This window comes from Lepisma saccharinum, chromosome 13, assembly GCF_977018435.1.
Source record: "Lepisma saccharinum chromosome 13, izLepSacc3.1, whole genome shotgun sequence".
NCBI classification, from domain to species: Eukaryota; Metazoa; Arthropoda; class Insecta; order Zygentoma; family Lepismatidae; genus Lepisma; species Lepisma saccharinum.
In genome coordinates, this window is record NC_139241.1 from 58257073 (window position 1) to 58278141 (window position 21069).

Below are 21069 nucleotides of genomic sequence, written 5' to 3' on the forward strand. Positions count from 1 at the left end.
GTTTTCTCAATGCCGTGGGTCTTGTTGCCTCGGTCTGTTGTTCGCGCATGCCAGTGAATGCTGACTTACAGGGAGCTTTCAGACCGAAGCGACAAATAACATGTGTCTCCTGGAAACTAACCATCAGAAATAAAGGCAACTTTTCGAATAGAAGCGACAGGACAAGCTGCACATGTCGCTTGCGTGTCGCTCAGACTGGAACGTTTACTGAATGGTGTGCATCATGACGCTTCGGACTGTTGTTGGCGCATGCGCAATGGATGTTCTGCATACGATTAAAGGGGACATGTCGCGTGTCGCTTGTTGCCTGCGATTGTGGCTTCCGTCTGAAAGCTCCGATACATTGAAGGAGCCCGTGTCGCTTGTCGCGTGGCACTTGGAAATCAACCTTCAGAAATAAATTCAAACTCTCGTACCGGAGACATACGACAAGCCGCACGTATAGCTTGTCGCTTGCGTGACGCTCGACGCTACCACAACACCTTCTAGATGATGGTAAAGTCGTCCTTTTCACACATAAAAATTGGCGTTTTCTTTATCTTGTGCCCCACAGAGACAGATATAGAATCACGTTATCATTCTAATCTATTAATATGCGTACAAGAGATAATCCTGAAAGATGCGTTTGGAGAAAAACATATGTATTCTCGGGAAATCCCTAAAGATTGTAAAATGCCAGAAGTGATTTTCATAGATCATTGCCATAGTCTTTACGAAACCCACGTACATCGTCTGGAAGATAGCTGCTTGTCTTACGCATGTGAACGTAATAGGTTGCAAGATGCTTTTTGTTACTGAATAAATGCAGCCATAAAACTATCATTGATAATGATAATAAATTCACCTCCTGAAGTTATCTTGGTAAACATGAAGTTCGTGTTTGATTAGAGTCAACCTTCACCGAGGTTTTTGTAACATTTACTCAAAGCCGGGAAAGTACCTTTAATGTAAAACTATTTCCGTTCTTTAGTCAGTGTTGTCTATCAGTATCTCTAACCAGTAACCACAAATCCTGAAGAGATAAGCTGTGATTAGGAAATGAATTGACCACGATGAGTAAGATTTTCTGGCTCTGTCGTTGAATTTTCAACCGTAATCGTAATGTTCTTTCTGTGTCTTTGTTCTAAGTTCAGCTGCGTTCTTCTGCTACACTTCTAAGCAGCTGAGCTCAAAACACCGATTGACCTACACAAATAGTGTTGCCCACGAGACGAGATTTTGGCCTGTCTCGTCTCGTGGAAATGCTGTCTCGTCTCGAAAATATTCGTTTGTCTCGGCACACATGATCAATCTCGTCTCGTCTCGAATTTTAAAAGCCTGTCCCGTCTCGTCCCGTGGGCAACACTATACACAAAATACGCATGCACAGTATAGTTCACAGTGTTGCAGTATTCCTGAAGTTATGTCGCCTATTTTTTGGACATCCTATATACTATAACGTTAGATGTAAATCACGTTAAATTTTTGCAGCGAAGCTTCAAACAGAATTCAGGTATCTGCAGACACAAATATATGAAATTTACAATTCATGCCAAATTATCACTTTCACAGACCAATATGTGAATTATTTCATAATTATATCATCTATGCATTTGTGTTTGTATATGGCGTGGGGGTCCTCGATGCTTCAAAGATTTACACATAATCAGTTGCTACCTCAAGTTCAAAGTTCATCGCACCGCACGTCACTGTAGCAACCCGAACCATGTTGACAGTTTCACATCTAGTCCCGAAAAAAAATTACTTAAGTTTTACCCGGACTTTATATCTGGAACAAGTTTATAAATAGAATGATCTGTTCCTTCATTTTGGTGGCGATAAGGTTGCCCAAAATGAAATCCAGCCTTCGCGTAATATAAAAACAAGGGCTATCTGAAAATTGCACTTTCACCATTAACAATTGATGAATCCCTAATGCATAATCTCTTAGAATTAAGTAAAAGATAAAAGAGTCCGTGTACTCTGCACCATTGCTTAAAACAGACAGGCGAGAAGCGCTACAGATTGGCAAGCTTTGTCACTTGATGGATTAGTCACAGCTCCACAATGAAGATAAAGCTGGATCTGCTGCCACAGTGGTTTTGTCACCCTTGCAATGTGAAGGTAGCCTGTGCGTCTGGCGTTTCCTTGTGTTGATACCGAAAGATGCAACGGTCTTAGGAGTCGAGGTACAGTGGACAAGCGAGGTTCCTTTGGGGATTTGTGAGACAGATGTCTGTTTGTTGGCGTTGAAGATGTGTGTTTCTATTGGTGTAAGCCACGAGGAGGGTTGTAAGGAAGGAAATGGCGCTTCTCGTGGTGCACGCTGGGAGTTGAAACAACCTCTTCATGCTTTTGACGTTTCCCAGAATAGTCACGGGAATAACCTTGCTTTCTTTGGTTTTTTATATGTTGATCAGTGTGGGATTTAAGAAATTTCCAGAGGGGGAGGGGGGAATTCTACCGACTCTCTAGAGACAGCATGAGATAATGCTTATATATTGTTGCGTGACCCGACATAATATCTATGTAATATATATATAGCCTATATATATATTATATGATTGGTTGATTTGGGGTTTTAAGTCCACCGGTATGCACAGTAAGGCTAACCGGGACTGGACCTACAGTTTTGAAGTGAGAACCGAACCACTCTGTGCCTCCACCGGGTATCGAACCCGGGACCCCTTTATTACAAGGTGGCAATTTTAATTGATAAATGGGGTCATTCCGCACTTCGTTTTATGTCACTGAACTTTTTTAAAAAAGCTTTGAACAACACATATTTTTAATAACTGATGAAAAGTTGACGATGTAAATTTGTATCTTGACAGAAAGAAATGGCCAAATCCACTTTATGAACAGGACAGCTAATCGGGACTTTCCCTATAGTTTTTAAAGTGAGATTTTGACACCCACCGCCAGAAATCTAGTCTGGGATCTAACTTTTGGGGATCTGAATCAAACTTAGGCATAGCTTTTGGGGGCAGTCAGAATAAAGAAGTTTTCTACCACATAAAAAATACCGCCCAAGACTACTTTGCTAAATTAACGGTTACATTTGCGAAATCATAAAAATTACTAATTAACTTGATTCTCAGGACCCAGGAGCTTAACACAAGTTCTATTAGCTTGTTAATTCTGAAAATTTGTTAGGTGGGCAATGAAAGGTAACGTATATGTAACTTCATCATTAAATACATCAAGCAATCCATGGCCACGTAATTTTCCATTTGTTAAATCTTTCATGGGCAACAAACAAAGAAACTCAACACTTCACTACTACCTCCTTCTTGTGTAGATGCACTTGAAAATTTTCAAAACCGATGTTGTGATCAACACAGCCTTCAGTGCCACCAGCTTTATAAGTTTTCGTTAATTTTGAAAGCAGATTCCTGATATAGCAGAGTCTGGAACTCGTAATGCTCACTTTTTCCACTAACATTCTAACTTCACAAAGAAATATTATTAAAAAAAGCACACTGTTCTTTAAAAAATGACTTCGTAAAGGGCTATCGCCCTTGCGTCAAAAATTCCATGTAGGCTAGCTTCGTTACTATTGTTCTACTCATACAAATAGAGACGTTCTGAGGTTTCAAATGAATGACAAAGTAGGAAAAAGTAACTAAATTGCCAATAATGTCTTCTTTTCCCCCCAAACGCCAGGGATAAAATTTACCAAGCAGGGAGAGGGACACAAGTATCCAGAGGGGGGAATTCCCCCTCATTTCCCCTACAAATACCACACTGATGTTGATGTTACATTCACAGAAGAGAACTAGTTAACGAGAATCAACCAAAAACATTATGTTGAACGCTTTTGACAGAAACGAAAATGCATTACAAGCATGGGTTTTATCACGAATTTTCCATCCTGGGGGCTGTAAGGGTAAAAAATAAAAGAAACTAACGAAGGACTAAAATTAAACGGTGTGACTCAGCTGTTAGCATATGCAGATGATGTAGACTGGGGATGATATAAATACAATTAAGAAGAATGCTAAAATATTTTTCAAAACTGCTAAGGAGATAGGTTTGGAAGTTAGCAAAGAGAAAACTAAATATATGCTTACAGGCCGAAACCAAGTGTTAGGTAATAATAAAAATCAAATTATTAATAACAACTCGTTTGAACTACTTTCAAAATGCAAGTACTTAGGAGCATAGGCGCCGACTCCATGGGGCTTGGGTGGGGGTCTCGAGTCCCCCCCCCATGTTAACGATGTGGGGCAGAGCCCTCCTAATAATTTTGCTTAAGAGGATCTAATGTATTATTTTGCTTCTCTTGTAAAGTTTACTCTGAATTGTGCCAGATGAACTTAACTTGAAATACAAATTTGAAATGTTCTAGACCATCAATTTGGGCGGCTGAGACCGCTAAACCATCAACTTTGGGAGGGGCTATGACCAGACAGAGCAAAACACGTGACATTTTACTATATATTAAGTATGTAATTATGAGTATTGTTAAAATTTTTACTAAAAAGAGTTTCAAAAGAAGCTGTGCATGAACTAGGGTAGTGGATGGGACGTTCGGGCTACAAATGGCTCTCACATGACATTCAGAACGAGATCATTGATATATTAGGGAGATCTGTTTTGCGCTCCGTGATAGCAGATATGAAAAGTCGGGAATATTTTGTGGTTGACGAAACTTGTGACATATCTGTCCGTGGACAATTAATATTCTGCATTAGAACTGTGAATAAAAATTTTGATATTTTTGAGGAATTCATGGCCTTTTATGAAATTCCGAACACTGAGGCTAAAACTTAAAAAAGGGAGAGAGTGAGTCATTCATTAATTTATTTCAGTGATCAGAGCCCCCCCCCCTCAAATAATTTTGACAAGTTGGCGCCCCTGCTTAGGAGTAATACTAACAAATGAAAATGATATTAAAGAGGAAATAAAAAGCAGGCTTAATTCAAGAAATGCATGTTACTTCTCTCTTCATAAAATATCTAAGAAACTAAAAGTTAAAATATACAAAACAGTGATTTTGCCTGTAATATTATATGGATGTGAAACTTGGTCTCGTACATTGAAAGAGGAACATAAATGAAGAGTATTTGAAAATAAGATCCTTAGGAAAATATTTGGACCTAAAAGGGATGAGGAGACAGGTGAGTGGAGAAGGTTACATAATTTAGAACTGCATAATTTATATTCATGTCCAGATATTATTAGAATGATTAAATCAAGAAGACTTAGGTGGGCAGGCCATGTTGCACGAATGGGAGAGGAAAGAAGAGTTTACAGGATTCTTGTTGGGAAACCTGATGGTAAGAGGCCAGTAGGAAGGCCAATACGAAGATGGAGGGATAATGTTGAGATGAACCTAAAGGAAATTGGTAGGGATGGAAGAGAGTATATAGATCTTGCTCAGGATAGGGACAGATGGAAGGCCTGTGTTGTTGCAGCCATGAACCTTCGGGTTTATGAAGGCTAGAGTTAGTAGTTAGTTAGTTGGGGGATGTAAGGGTACATTTGGAGCCAAAAATAAACATAAATTGGGCCTTTTTGGAAAAATTAAGGGAATCTTGAGTAAATTTTGAGAGAGTGTTATCAGATGTTCCGAGTGCGTGGATAAATCACTGATTACAAAATTTGGCAATTTTCACTAAAATATTTGTCAATTCCAAACAAATGGAGCCGATTTAATCAGAGTTACGAAACATTTAGTTCTGCTGAAAAGTTATTAATTGTGGGGTAAATATTTGGTGTTCTTTGTTAATATATGTTCTTCTGTGGCATTTTGTTTGGGTAAGCGATATATAGAGTAGATTCTATTTCGGTGGCCATGACTGCTCACTGAGTTGATAAGGGTTACTATAAAGCAAATAGACATTTCAACTTCACATAGAAACAGTAAAAAAATAGGCACCCAATATGTGAAGTTGCATTGAGGTGGAATCGACTGCAGTTGTAAGTGAAGACAGCATCACGTGAACGTCAGTAAGCAAAATGGCTGGTACGTATGTACAACGGTAGAGAACGGTTTTTGTGTGCTGGAATTAGTGAAAATAAGCAATTATCGTCGTACATCGGCATTTTAAAACACGATATTGCAAATCCTCTACGGCTGGAGCAAGAAATTTCAGAACACTGGTTGTTTATACAAAGGGGAAATTCTGGGAGACCACTCGTATTCGAGGAACAAGAGGATCGTGTTCTTGAGACCATGACCTTCAGCTCTCGGAATTGACAACGCCTGTAGGTTTAGAATTACAGATTCCATAACAGATTATGTGGAATGTTTTGAGGAAAAGTTTGAAAATGGTTCCTCATAAGCTACAGTTAGTCCAAAGTTTAAGTAACGACGAACAACTCGTGCGCCATTCTTTCTGCGTAGACATAAGTGAAGATGATGGTTCCTTGGACTAGCTAATTTTCTGTGGCGAGAGTCGACATCACACATTTCTTAAAAAGTCAACAAACAATGTGCGTATATGGGGAACAGAAAACCCGAGAGAAGTGTTCGCGCATGTGAGGGGTCCACCGATAGGCAAAGCGTTTGTGTACAGTATTCCGTACAAAGGTGTACGGGTCATTCTTCTTTCATGCTTAGTGAGTGGCTCCTGCCTCAACTCCAAAAAGTCTGCAAACTTGATTTTCATCCAAGATGGAACTCCATGTCACTGGACAGGGAGGCAACAGACCAGACTATGCAAATGACACGTTGGCCACTATGAAGTCCGGACCTAACACCAAGGGATGGGGTAATATCAGAAACAGGAGAGGTTTTGTTCCATCACTTCTTCTACATGTAGACGATCTTAAATAACTCATCACAAAAATGTGGTTGTAGGCGAGGACAATCTTGGGTTTTCGTACGGGTATACATATATCGTGTAACAAAAGACTCACACATGGAACACTTGCAAGTTAGTCATGCAAACTCAAAGACGTGTACTAAAGAGCAATGTAAATATTTTGACTATAATACTTTGCTTTCTATGAATGTACAGGGTAATTCAAAATGAATGGTGCAAATTTACACAGTTATTATGACGTTACTATTTATGATAGAAAATCAGACAAGGCATCAATGTAAAGAAAAACTCTGAAAGTTTTATTTCCACCTAGCGGGCTTATTTTGCTTAGCCGATGCTCCACCAGGATCGCTAGAGTCGCAAAATGGCTAATGACCAGTAGAAGGCGTATTGTAAGTTGGAGCTATCGAGAACTCATTGAATCACAATGGTGGAAAGACATTTCGGCATGCTTTTCGGTAGTAATGCATATGTTTCACCCTTCCGAAAGATTTGCCAAAGTTACAATTGTTAGTGCCTTCGAAACCCTTGACAACGACTTGCTGTCTCGTGCATAACAAGTACAAGTATTATCGTTTGGATCTTTTCCACGTTGCACGTGTTCCCCATGTTGAATCTTTATAATATGAGTCATGTGAGTAAAACTTCCAGAGTTCTTCTTTATATTGAGGTCTTGTCTGATTTTCTATCATAAATAGTAACGTCATAGTAGCTGTGTAAAGTTGCACCATTTATTTTGAATTACCCTGCATATATTACTTTTATATACAAATATGGTCCTTTTTCGTGGCTGTGCGGTCTCTAAGGCGCTGCTTTGGTCTCCGACTGCGGAACGGCATGGGCTCGAGTCCGCCTGGTTCAGTCTCTGGGTTCTCGGCCTGTGTATAGGACCGGTGACAACCCACCATCGTGAGGAAATTGGAACGTTTCGAGTGAGTAGCGTAACCCGGTCATAAACCCCACGTCACCTCATTACTGGTTGAAGATCTCCACACCTCTAGGTAAGATTGTGGGAGGGAGACTGACAGTCGGGAGAACCACGGGTTATTTGTATAGCAATATGAAAACGTTCTTATTAGCGTTGCTTAAGGAAATATGACGTAGATTCGGTATTAAACTTCCCGATTGGTCCCTTGGAGAAATCAGTCTTCAGGCAGTCGGGAAATGCTTCTTTTTCTAACTATAATCCTGTTCTTTTCTTTACTTGACGATGACAAATTGTTTACGTATTTAGAAAACTTTTTCTAAAGTTAATTTTCAAATATAAAACTCATTTCCGAAACAATAAAATACGGGTCCGGCAGAATGAATAGTAGGATATAAAATGGACAGAACGTCGAAACAAATCGAATAATTTATTGAAACACACATTGAAAACAAAGAATAATAGATGCCATTACATACCATATATGCCATTTTACTTGGTTTTGAAGATAACGCCCGACAATGGTTGCCATCACGTTCAGCGCATTCTTCCAGGCGGCGAACGAAAGCTCGCATCACCCGCTCCAGCATGTCCAATGGGATCGCCTCCACAGCTGTACGTATCCTTGCCTTCAGTTCAGCCACGGCATGAGGACGTGTAGCGTACACTTGACTTTTCAGGTAGCCCCACAAGAAGAAGTCAGAGGCAGTGAAATCGGTCGACCGTTATGGCCAATGAATGTCCCCAAATCGGGAAATCAATCGACGAGGAAAATGACGCCGCAAGACAGTCATGGACCTGCGGGCCGTGTGGGCTGTTGCCCCGTCCTGTTGGAACCATATGTCGTTGTTCACCCTTGGAAGGAGGAAGTCATGTAACATTTGGACATAGCAATCGCTATTAACCGTTACCGCACGTCCATGAAGATCCTCAAAATAATATGGACCGATGATGCCAAACTATGCCACACCGCACCACACCGTCACACGTGCACTGTGCAGGGGTTGCTCGTGCAGCCAACAAGGATTAAATGGCGACCAGTATCTGTAAGTCTGTTTATTGACACCACCGTGCAGATCAAAATGAGCCTCATCCGACATCAGTATGCTGTTTCGAATCTGCGGCTCGGCTGCTAAAAGTTCCAAGCAACGCAACGCAAAGGTTCGTCGGGCATGTTTATTTTGTTCTATTAGTTTCTGTGCGACCTGCATTTTGTAGGGGTGGAAGTGGAGGTCTTCGTGGATGATGCGCCGCATCTGACATTCCTAGCGCCAAGGCATGTCTGGCAGCAGAACGCCGAGGACTTCGGATCAGTGCTTGACGGGCCTCCTCCACTCGCTCCTGGGTCCATTGTGTCTTTGGTCGCCCCGGGCTTTTCTTTTATGCACACCATGCAGTAGTCCTGAATTGTTGCGCCCACCGTACAATCGTCCTATGATCCGGGACGATCTGATGTCGACCAACCTGGAAATGGCGACGAAAGAGTCGCTGCACGGTGATTGGAGACTCGTTTTTTTTTTAAATACGCCTCAACGGCGAATGCTCGATGTTCCCCGAACTCCACAAGGCCATACTTACAAATGGCAGTCCTTCCTCAATGCAGCGCGCACACACGTCGTTGCGCAGGCGCAACAGCGACGCCGTACTACGTGACTCAAATCAGGCTATTCATTCCGCCGGACCCTGTATATCTATAATTGATTAATTCGAGAGAACAAGACCTAACTTTTACTAGTTTCCACAGATCCGCTTCTCTATTAAGAATTAATTACTCCGAGAGCGCCACAACGGAATTACTTACAAGCAATAACTACTTTTCTCGAGCAACGGTAACTAACTCAGTTTATAAAATGAATAACTGTAACTATAACTCAGTTGCTCTTGTCAATGTCAACAAGTATTGAAATTAACAGCTTATATCACATTTATTTTACGTTTTGTTTTTCAAGAAAACATAATATTATTTCAAATTTTCTTACGGCTATATTTCCATATTTAAACAAATGAGGTTAATGTGTAATTTAGTGAAAATTTATGTAAAACTTTTCCACACAATCACACTACAAAGCTCTCACTTCTACAGCAGTCTCTTTTCTATAGGCTTCCCCGCTTTGTATAATCAAAATTATTATAATATAATTTGGACACAGGTTAAAACCTGCGTCCAAATGTTGGCATAATCTTGCCGGAACACAGTTTCCGCCAATCGTTAGGAATGTATGCGAAACTTTTTAATTTATTCTGTGCCATCTTGTGTTGCTTTGTTTCGTTGGTGCTTTCCTGCTGCTTGTGTTTTATTATAGCATTATCATTGAATACTGTAATTGAAACTTGTAAGTAAGAAAATAAAGTTTAGATAATCAAAACTGAAAAAAGAACAGCCTGTTAGCGGTTCATGCACGAAACTCGTTACACTAGTTGCATAGCCTTGTCCAAGAACTCTAAAAGTAACTTACAATTATTTTTAGAGTAAGTTTAACTCTGATACTTGTGAAAACCAAAACTCATAGGCGTAGCTTGGAGGAAGCAGAGTGGCACTTGTCCCCCCCCGCAAATAAATTTGAAGGTTTAATAAAATTTAGAAACTAATGGTACTTTTGTTAACCTCCTTGGATCTTAATAGTAAAGTAATGAGTAATTTTCATGATTTCTCACATTTAACTGTTATTTAACAAAATTGTCCTGGACGATATTTTTATGGGATATAAAACTTTTTGTTCTGCTCCCCCAAAAGTTAAGACCTAAGTTCCATTCTGCCCCTCTAAAGTCTAGGTTTCAAGTTACACCTATGCCAAAACTGTAACCGAGTTATTTTTTATTGAAGTAACTTACTAAAACTGTAAGTAACTGTTCGAAGATTGAAATTGCCTTAACTTATATCAATTCTTTTTCCTCTGTTGTTTACTTCTAGGCTTCTGGGCACGTCTTTCCACACAGCAAACACGGCTTCCCTGAAGAGAAAAGACAAATACAAGGTTCTTCACGTTGCTAGGTGACAGGAAGACATTGAAACCAAGCGGTAGTCTGAGAGAGAGGGCTCATTCAAAGAATTGTGTCCAATTCTGCACTTCTGACCCCTTGGCACAAGAGGACGGATAATGACAGGAACGGACGATGAAGTGTTCGTGGTGGGGACGCCGATGCAGTTGTCGCCGACCCCTTCGAGGGCGTTTAGCGTCATCGGCGGAGGGTCGGTGAGGGTGCCAGAGGACTTTAGGGACGTGGAACTGCGCCCAGGGCGCCGCTCCAGGGTCAACAGCATGACCAACAGCGAGAGGAGCAGGCCACGGTTTCTGTCCGAGGACTCTATACCCAATAAGAGGCTGAGGCCCACGTCCCTCAGTGAGCAGGAGGAAAGGCAGCGGATGTCCATCGTCAACGGGAAGCTCCATCCTGGTATCAAGAGAGTCAGCACCTTTAGTATGCCCGGGCAAGTCGGGTATCACAATCAGGATGAGGTTCCTCAATACCAACCGCAGAGATCCAGGGAGGGTAGCATCAAGTCCTATCAGGTAAGTGTCAAGTTTTTACTTCTTTATGTCCAAACCAGTGGCGTAGCCTGAAAATTTGACCTGGTTTACCGCAACAATTCTTATTTATTGTAGGCCTATATGTTTATTATGCACCGTCTATCTACAATGTGTCCCAAAAGTCACCATACATAGGGAATGCCACTTCAAAAATAAAATGTCACGTAATGTACTCAACGTGGCAGCCTTCCAGAGCTGGGCACAGGTCAGTACGTTCCCGCCATTAAGTTTGTATAGGTTGATGCGCTTGTCACAGGTCAATATCTTGGCTTCTCGCCTGCAAAGAAAGAACAATACTCCTATGTATGGAGACTTTTGGGATACCCTGTAGATTAAATGTAGTGGCGTGCGGTGACGTTTATCCTTGGGGAAGCAGCCCCAGAAAAATTAAGGGAGTCAAGAATATTTAAGGTGTTTCTACATTCAATACGGTCTTCAATAAGTGGCTATTACAAGGTGAAAAGTAGTCTTTCTCTATCTTTGCAAACACGTGTCATTTCTTGACAAAAAATGTAATGTAAGCAAAAGTTATTTTTCAATCGATTACCTTATGGATAATATGTTTTTCTTCTGTTAAAAAACATAGTTTTGCGTCTCCACTGTGGTCCAAAGCTTTTAATTATATATTTTTAAAAAATGCTTCGCTGATCTGCCTCAATGCTGGCAATGGATGGTACAAAAAAAAATCCCTGTACGTAGATATTTAACCGTACAGTTTTCAACACTGCGGTAGCTACAGCAGGAGGCCTTACTGATGGTAATGCAACTGCATTTCAGCCACTGCCGATTGGGGGCAAATGTATCGTATATAGAAGCTGCTCTGTTGTTGGATGGTTCAAGGTCACAGAGTCCCTTTCTCATATCCTGCTTCCCCTGGGTCCGGAACGTTGGGCTAAATTCATAGATGTTTTGTCAAATCGCCACAAGATGGTGCTATGCGCTGTAATCTAAAAATGAACTGACTGGAAAGACTCCAGGTTCATTCCTTTGAGATGATAGAAATTAGTTACAGAAAAAAAATAAGCAAAAATAAAGTATTTTGCAATTGTAATCCCATGGGTCAGCACTGGTGGCCTTGCTGTACTGGAATGCCCGCGCATGGTTACAAATAAGATACTTTTTCGATGATTAATTCTAACCGTAAGTATCTTAAGAAGATAGATGTAACAGCAACATTTTTTTTGCAATAGTTTTAAGTAATATTATTAACAATTAGTTTTACAGTTCCTTTATGACACTTAAAATGTTAATTTGAAAATTCGTAACATACGGGAAGAGCAAAATTTGTCAACCCCGTTTCCAACTATGTGTCTTCTCTGGGTGCCAAGGTGAAAGATTTTTGTGCAATCGCCAAAGGCTTCGTTGAAGGCTAAATTTAGGACATTCATGCTTTATTGCTATTCGTCATTTTAAATTGCTTGCAGGGACTTCGATGATTTGGATGGTAGTCGAGATAGAAAGAAGCCATTGTTGAGAGAGTGGATCTTGCTGGGCTTGGAATGAAAGAGAAAGGAACAGGTGGAGTGGAAATGATGCCACCACATGCAAAGGACCGTATGAACGATTGTTCAAATTAAAATCATCAAGCAAAGCTGTCACCTTGTTCAATCATTTATTTTTTGTAATAATATAAATATACGAAGACTTATATTATGTACCAAAAACATAAACAAAACACGTGTAGGCACTGTGGGAATTAAGCCTTGGGGGGGGGGGGGATGCCCACTCGGTCGCGTATTTGTGATTTCATTTCCGGAGGTGGGCATTTTTGGATATGCAAATTTGTGTATGTTACCTATTAAACTATTGCCTTTCGGCTCTAAGTATCTTGGAACATTGGTTCTAATCAAGGCAGTAAATCTTGTGATAACATATACACATAATTTAGAAACAGTATAGGCTATTTACATACAGTGGCGGCGATTGGGTTCCAAAACAGGGGTGGCAAGGTGCCAAAAGTGAGGGGGGTGGGGCAAAAGTGGCGAAAAGTGGGGCAACTGCTAACCTAATCGCCGCCACTATTTACATACTAAGAAAACCCAAACTCACACACAAAAATAGCTATCGAACTAGTAACACCAAATCTCTATCGCCATCGTACCAACAAGTTTATTGTGAACACTTTTTCCATCAGAAAGTTATTGCAAAAGTAACTTACAGTTACTTTTCAAACCAACTAACCGTAACTCGGTTACTTTTAGAAAGTAACTTTCCCAACACTGCCAAAAAGGAAACATAAATTACAAGAATATTTGGGAGTGTTTTAACGATTCTCTTGACTCTACAGAAATAAGGATCAACGTCATCTATGACGCATGCTACACGTCAATTTATTGTTTGCGCCAGGTAAGAAAATTCAATCGCGTGCGTCACAGGGGATTACATGTTGCCTCGGATTGCGACAATATCACGTGCAGAGAGGCTACAACAGCGTTGCCTTGCCATGGTGTGTAAACGTTTCAAAATTCCGGGAACTTTTGGATACTCGTCCATCATAAAAGTGCTCGGTAGATAACGATTCCGAATACAAATGTATTTGTTAATCAGATAATATGAAAGTGTCTTAATAGTTGTAGCAATGCAATGCGCAATGGTAGTAGACGGGGTACCTCATGAGCTGAACGCTGGGTCGATTATAAAAGGAGGGCATACCAACAAGTTACTTTTGAATAGTAATGGAGTTACAGTAACTTCGCCCAAAAAGTAACTAAGTTACCTTCACAGTTACTTTACTCTAGAGAAGATAATACGCATGCTATGATTTAAAGCGACCTGTTCGCATTTTTCCAGTCATGACAAACAAAACATAACTTTCATTTTTAATTAAATTATAATTAACTCCTCGTATATTTTCAAATGTGAAAATATAGAGGTATTGACTATTGACAAAAAACGTATATTTGAAAATTAATGTAAACATGTTTTGGAAAATCAAACAAATTCATTTTTCTTTGTATCTTATCTTTCCGTTCATCATTTCTACGTTTAATTTTTTGCACGTTCACAGATACACACACTTCAAACTGGTACAATTAATTAGCCATTAAAAAACGATTATAGATAAGAAAATATAATTTGTTGTTGAGGTAAACGTTATCTTATGTGGATAATCTATGATATAATGTGACTAGGGAAGTGTACCCATTGCGAACCAGTGTCCTATAAATAAAAACTAAACTTGTGACACAATAGCCGGTTAATGGCCATGTCCTGAAATCGGCTTTGGGTGACGCGTGGTCAGTGCATCGCCACTATTGCCTGCCTTCCGAGACAGAAGTCCGTTATCATTGCTGATTGATACGTATTATTGAGTGCAAAGTATGGAAGGCTACCGGAATAAGGATAGTAAAACCAGAGAATATGGATTTCGGATTCTTTGATCTACGCAAGGAAATTCTTGTGAGCAATTTTAGTCGTGACAGTTGTGAATGCGCTCCTGTTCATTCTAGCAATATTTTGAAAAGTTCGTAGCTAGCTATATAACCCACTGTCTGGCGATTGCACAGGTTCTTGTGTCACGATGGATAGTATTAGACATTGATTATTGCTATTTGGTTATTTACCGTCGTATACCTCTCCACAGTATACCACGAAATTTATTGCAGCACGATAATGAACTATGCTCAAGTTAATAGGCCCATCTAGTCCACTGCACTTTTTGACACTAGGTGTAGTGCAGGTATATCCCGGTGTCAGGCTGGTGCATGGGAATGATGTTCAACCAAGTAGACAAATAGCGGTGGTCAATAATAATAATAATAATAATAATAATAATAATAATAATAATGTATTGTCATTAAGCTTGTACTACAGCAATAGACAACGTCAAGAAACAAAAATACATGTGAAATATATTGTAAAATAATATAAAAGTATAACTTCTTTTATCTTTAAGTTGAACTACAATATAATATTTTTAACTTCAAGAAATTCTTGGGTTGAGTACAATGGGGTAGCAACTAGCCAGGCATACAGTTTATGTTTAAATACATTCATAGGCGTATTTGTCACATCAAGAGGTAGCTAATTAAATAGTCTTAATCCTAGAGCTTCATAACTGTTCCAGGATTTCGAGAGTCTATGACAAGGTATTTCTTGTAGTATCGGAATGTTCATCTTGTCTACTTTGTTGTTGTGGCAAATTTTTCTTTACATACAACAGCACAGTATAAATATATAGATTCATCACAGTCATAATTTGTAACTTAATGAACAGTGGCTTACAATGAGCTAATTTGTGTGAGTTTGTAATTATTCTCACGGCTTTTTTCTGCAGTATTAAATTTTCCTGTACATAACTGCAGTTTTCCCAAAGTAAAATTCCATATGAAATAATGCTTTGAAAGAAAGCAAAGTAAGTTGATCTTACGTAATCTTCAGGTATACGACTGTTTAGGTTCCATAACAACCCTGGAGAGCTTGGCAGTTATGTATTTAATATGTGACTCCCATGATAACTTATTATCAATGACAATAACTAGAAATTGCACATTGTCTGAGCTATTATACATCGGGATGTCTCCAAGACTGAAAAAACATGTATTGGGTTTTACTTTCATTCAGCAAATAACCAGTAGCTCTGAATCACAAAGAAGATTGATACAGGGTATTAACAGTTACGGCTTTAAGAGTGTCAAGTCCAGAAGATTCAACAAATGCCTGTCTGCTGCTTTAAAATGTTCATTTGATTAGTTAGCACGGACCACGTGACCCTACACCACACATTACACCGCTCCGGAACGTAGTGCAAACACCAAACACACTACTTGACACCACTTGACACCACATCAACGAAATAGACGAGTCGGTGTTGCACCGTGTAATCACCTAGACGCGTGAGTGCAGAGAGAGTCAAAAAGTTCAGTGAATTAGACTTTGTCTCCAAGGACGCACATTAGAAGAGTTTTAAACACATATACATATTCACTGACACCTCCAATTACCAAACAAACAACGCCTTGAAATTACTTCATTTTTAAGTAGTGGCGGCGATTAGAGGGGCGTGTGGGGGGGGGGTAAGCACTGTGGCCTCTTAATGCTAAGCCTTGTCTATCAAGAGAAAGTAAATTGTCCTTGCCCCCCAGTTTTGGTACCTAATCGCCGATACTGTTTTTAAGAGTGTAACATTGTTTATTAACGGCAATAAAATTATTCTACATTGAATTTCTCAGGTGAAAATATTAGAGAAGGCAACTGCACCCTTTGCCCTCCGTGCGCACGCCTAAGCAGTTGATCCTGTGGTCGCATTTGGCAAACATCACAATGATAACGTCATCATCGCAAGAGTCTTGTGAACTACTATCCGTGACAAAAATATTGAGCCCTCTGTTTGCGTACTTGTAAAATTGTACTCCGTGGGTGGAAAAAAGTCAAATATACCTCATTGGAAAGCTTCAAGTATATATTTTTTAATAAGCGTCATCTAAAAATTATTCTTCGTTGCATTTTCGTATTATAATGAAAAATTCAGTAAAAAGTGGTCTTTTCTTCCAGTTTGCAAGAACGGGGAACTTAACATCATACAGTTCATAATCCACAATTGATATAATATTGAGATTTTTTGTACGTGAAGACGGATTGTGTTTGCATCTCTGTGGAAGAAGTCAAATGCAGATCTTCACTAGATGCTTCAAAAATTGAAATTTTAGGCAAACGTGCAATCTTGAAATGCGTAATTGCAAATTCAATTAAATTGTAAAAAGCCGTTTATATGACACATTTGATCCAAATCCAGAAGTTGAACATGTGTATCTCAAGTATGACCATACATATAAATTATTATTGACCACTCCTAATATGGTAAACGCGCGGATGACGTATGGCGAGATGCGGCCAATCTCAGACTCCGCGGGCTGCAGGTGACTTGCACAGTGTTGCCGTTTCGCTGCAGCTACACGGTCTAAGCTGCGGGAATACTGGAAGTGCGTTCCGTTGGTCCGATCCAAAACATTGTGGCAGTGTAAAATAATGAATAAACAATTTATCATATTATGAATGAAATACATTTTCTTTGTATACTTTAGTTATTGTTATATTTTCTAGCTTTTACCCAATCTTTATACGTACGTCATTTTCTCCGTATCATTTTATGTCGCTCATTTAAAAAGAGTAAGTGCAACAATGAGCTTGATTTGATGAAGGCAATGAAATATCTTGCCAAATATTCGAACCCGTGACTGCTGGCTTTGCAGTCTCCTCTGTATAAAAAAATAACGTGGCTGCGATGAACAGCAACAGCAACTTCATAACAAAAGAAAACAGCAAGAAAAAGTGCATGTAAGGGATTTTATGTGTGTGTGCGAGTTAAGGCTGCATGGTAGGAACACAAGAGTGATAAAAGAAATTCTGCATTCGTCAATTACAGCATCTGAACAATGCTTCTCTGTGCACAACAATTCGCTTTGTAACCAAAACTTTCGGTTTACTTTCCGTGTCAAAGCTGCTGGCTGAACGCAAAGTTTAAACGGCTGCCGGCGGCGTGTGGCAATAAAGCGCACTTCGTCGTAGCAACGAGACGAAAAACGCGCAAGCCGGTTGCCAAGAGAAACAATTTTGTCTGTTGTTTTCAATTCGCAGAATATGAAAAGATAAGCCATAAAAATTTGATTTTTATTCCATGCTCATTATTTAGATATGCTTTGCATCGCCAGTGGGCTGACCATTGCCGAGATTGCAACACTGTTATTAAACATTAATATTGGCTGTTCCCCAAATGACAGCAATATTATATATGGCAGAGATATTTACACATAAATAAGCTTCAATCACAAGATATTTCATATTTTTACGACTGGTTTTCAAGAAGCTACACACGATTGAATTCGACTTACATAAAACACACACGAAAAAACTACACTTTTACGAACATTTTTGTTTGACTAGAGAACAGACAGAGCTAAAATCAATGTGTCTTGCTTTTTTCTAAAAATAGACACTTGTAGCTTTCGAATGAGGTATATTTGACTTTTTTCCTCCCACGGAGTACAATTTTACAAGCACGTAAACAGAGGGCTCAATATTTTTGTCTCGGATAGTAGTTGCATGAACAACATGGCGTGTTGCGGACCGTTTTGTTAACAATTACTAAATGTGCATGTAAGAAAACACCGAAAACCTTTGTAACGGTTTCGTCTCGTTGCTTCTTCATTACGTCACAAGGTTTTGTTTTTCTACCTGAAGTTTCCATTGAAAAGAACTAAGTATTTCGTGCTCTATTGTTTGAGTGCTGCAACCAACGCAAGTTTACAACATTCCTGTTTCTTCGCGTTCTTCAACTCCAGCGTTGAAAGAAAGCCCTTGTACATAATGTAGTACAACGGCTGCCACAATGACTAATTTACGTTGTCTTGCACTGAAAATTGCAGAAAAGAGTGAGTAACCGTTTATGAACTTTTTGTTTTGTTATTATACGAGCTATTGCATCGCCTGCTGTAATTAGACTTTATTATTTTTTTAGAATTAATTTGTTTCCAATGTTTGTTGAAAAATTCTTAGAATTTGCAATAGCGTGGCTACTCTATTCATAATATACTACTTTTGAACTTAACATGAAAATATTTTTAATCGTTATGTTCCTAACAATTAACATGTCTCGACTTCTTTAAAGCACATTTCCGTTACGAAGAGGTCATGTCATTTTAACTCCGCTTCGGATTGGATATAGCCTTGTCTGTCATCCATGGCCATTTGCCGCACACTCTGGATCCCCAATAATGTACTCAGACGAACGTCTTGTTGGGAGATGGTTATAGCTAGGGGTTGGAAATTAAGGAAAAATCCTTTTTTTTCTTTCCTAGTGTCCGAAGACGAGGCCCAACATAATATATGTTCATTGTGGGTCATTGTAGGCCAGAAAAAGGTGGGTTTTATTTGTCCTTTTTTGCCTTTTTTGACGTGTTTTGGCTTATTGGTCCTTTTTTCGCCTCGTTTTAGGTCTTAACGGCTTTTTTTTTTGCAACTTCACCTTCTTTCGACTACGTTTTTACTGCCCATTCTCGATTCGAATCATCATCACCTCTTAAACATCCTTTCTGTAGTAAAGGAATAAATAAATATACGAGTATTTGAACCATCCCTGAAACGAGAGAAAAACATTTTTGGACTGAAAGAAGATGCATTTCATTCATATAGTTTTTTCGTACTGTGTGTTCCATACCACCATATTTTTAATTTTTTTTTGTTAATTAAATATGTAATTAAAACTAAAGTTATTAATTAATTTGGGTCACATTTATACGTCCTTTTTTTCCGTTTTAGATCCTTTTTTTATATTTTATGTCTTTTTATAGGCCTTTTTTGGCAATTTATAGGTCTTCAACTTACGAGCACTAGTTATAGCACTTTGAGAAGCATGGGCATTTTACACTATCTGAGGGAGTCTTTTAGTGTCTCTTTAACTTGTTAACGTGTTGTGTATGCTCTGTGCAGGTCCCTTTTCAACCTTGCAATTTATCAAGGTTTCTTACATCTCTGTTTTAACTTTCAGGTAAGGATTAGAGATAACGGGACTTTTTCCTCGTATACTTTGAAGAGTGCAAAATGGCCATATGTCCTGACGTATCCCAGAAATTTTAACTCATTCGTTCATTTAAAGCACATTCAACACTTCCTCTGACGTGATATGTAAGTCCCTGTGCATAATAATCACCACAGGCAGTGATGAATTCAGGGGATGATGGCCTAGAGGGAAAATCCCCCCGGAAATTAGGAAGTCCCCGCCGAAAATTTCAGTAACATCGCAAAGCATTCTCACAGTAGCTAAAAAATTTCGAAACCGTGCTCAATTTAGCTTTCTTTACTTCCTTTTAATTGTATTAACCTTTTCTTTTGGTAGTAATAAACATTGATTCGGTCCACTTTAAAATTAAAAGTCAAAACGAACTTAAATTATCATCCGAAATACGATGAAGATGTGAACTGAGGGTGACATGGAACCCACAGAAAGTTTCATCATGATGTCAGCCTCAAATATGCTTAGCCTTAGATGTTGTAAATGTTCATTATTGCATGCTATGATATTATTATTTTATTGATTCCCATAATCTCATACTTAAAATGATAGTTAATTATTCCTAATTACACTTAATTTAATCAAATATCAGAGGTAAGGGACACTTAAAAAGTATTAGTATTGTTTCATTGATAGCTATTGTAATTTGATGTCTATGATATTCTCCCCTCCCGTGAAGTTTTATGAACCCCCGGAGGAAAGTGGCTGGATTTAACGCTGAGCACAGGTTATTCTTAAATACGTGTTTAATCTACGAAAGGGAAGAGTTCAAGGAAATTACAAGCATTCTGAAGACATTTTCGTGGAAAACTGTTCTTGCACTGAGCAAGTGCTTCCATTACATTAGTTAGTTCCCGATGCGATTCTTATTCCAAACTAAGATTTCAACCTGAATGATTCTAATCAGCACTATATGTGTCAGGAAATCTACACCTTCAGTGCATTCAACATTCGTGAATAATTTGTAAAACTTTCGGGAGGGGCACTAAATTATAAACGGTTAGAATTGGAGTACGCCAAAGGTCTCAGTGGCGGCAATTAGAGGGGTGAAGGCGGGCAGTTGCCCCCCCCTTCACTTTTTGCCACTTTTGCCCCCGCACTATGCTACCTTATCTACCAATGGAAAGTAAACTGTCCTTGCCCACCCCAGTTTTTGCACCTTGCCCCCTAGTTTTGGAACCCAATCACCGCCACTGCCTGGATGTATTATTGCGTTTGTCGATCATCTATTTAATCATCGCTACAACTTAACCCAAGAGGTAGAACAACGCAAAATAATCGAAAGAAAGAACTGGAGTATGAAACCAACCGATTAAATGGTTTAACTTGCTCCCTCCCCCACGCCCCAGAATC

The 21069-nt window shown here is 39.3% G+C and overlaps 1 protein-coding gene across 2 annotated transcripts in view; it reads left to right on the plus strand.

Annotated features, from left to right (window-relative positions):
* LOC145997321 (proton channel OtopLc-like) overlaps positions 1-21069 on the plus strand; it is a 228506-nt gene that overhangs the window by 9070 nt on the left and 198367 nt on the right. Inside the window, exons 1-2 of one of the 2 annotated variants that reach the window (XM_083134233.1) lie at positions 2093-2168; positions 10589-11189. In XM_083134233.1, the coding sequence (XP_082990359.1) occupies positions 10776-11189 (414 nt within the window). In that variant the 5' untranslated portion in view covers positions 2093-2168; positions 10589-10775. Of the gene's footprint in view, positions 1-2092; positions 2169-10588; positions 11190-21069 lie in introns of those variants that run through there. The other variant, XM_083134232.1, reaches the window with a different exon arrangement.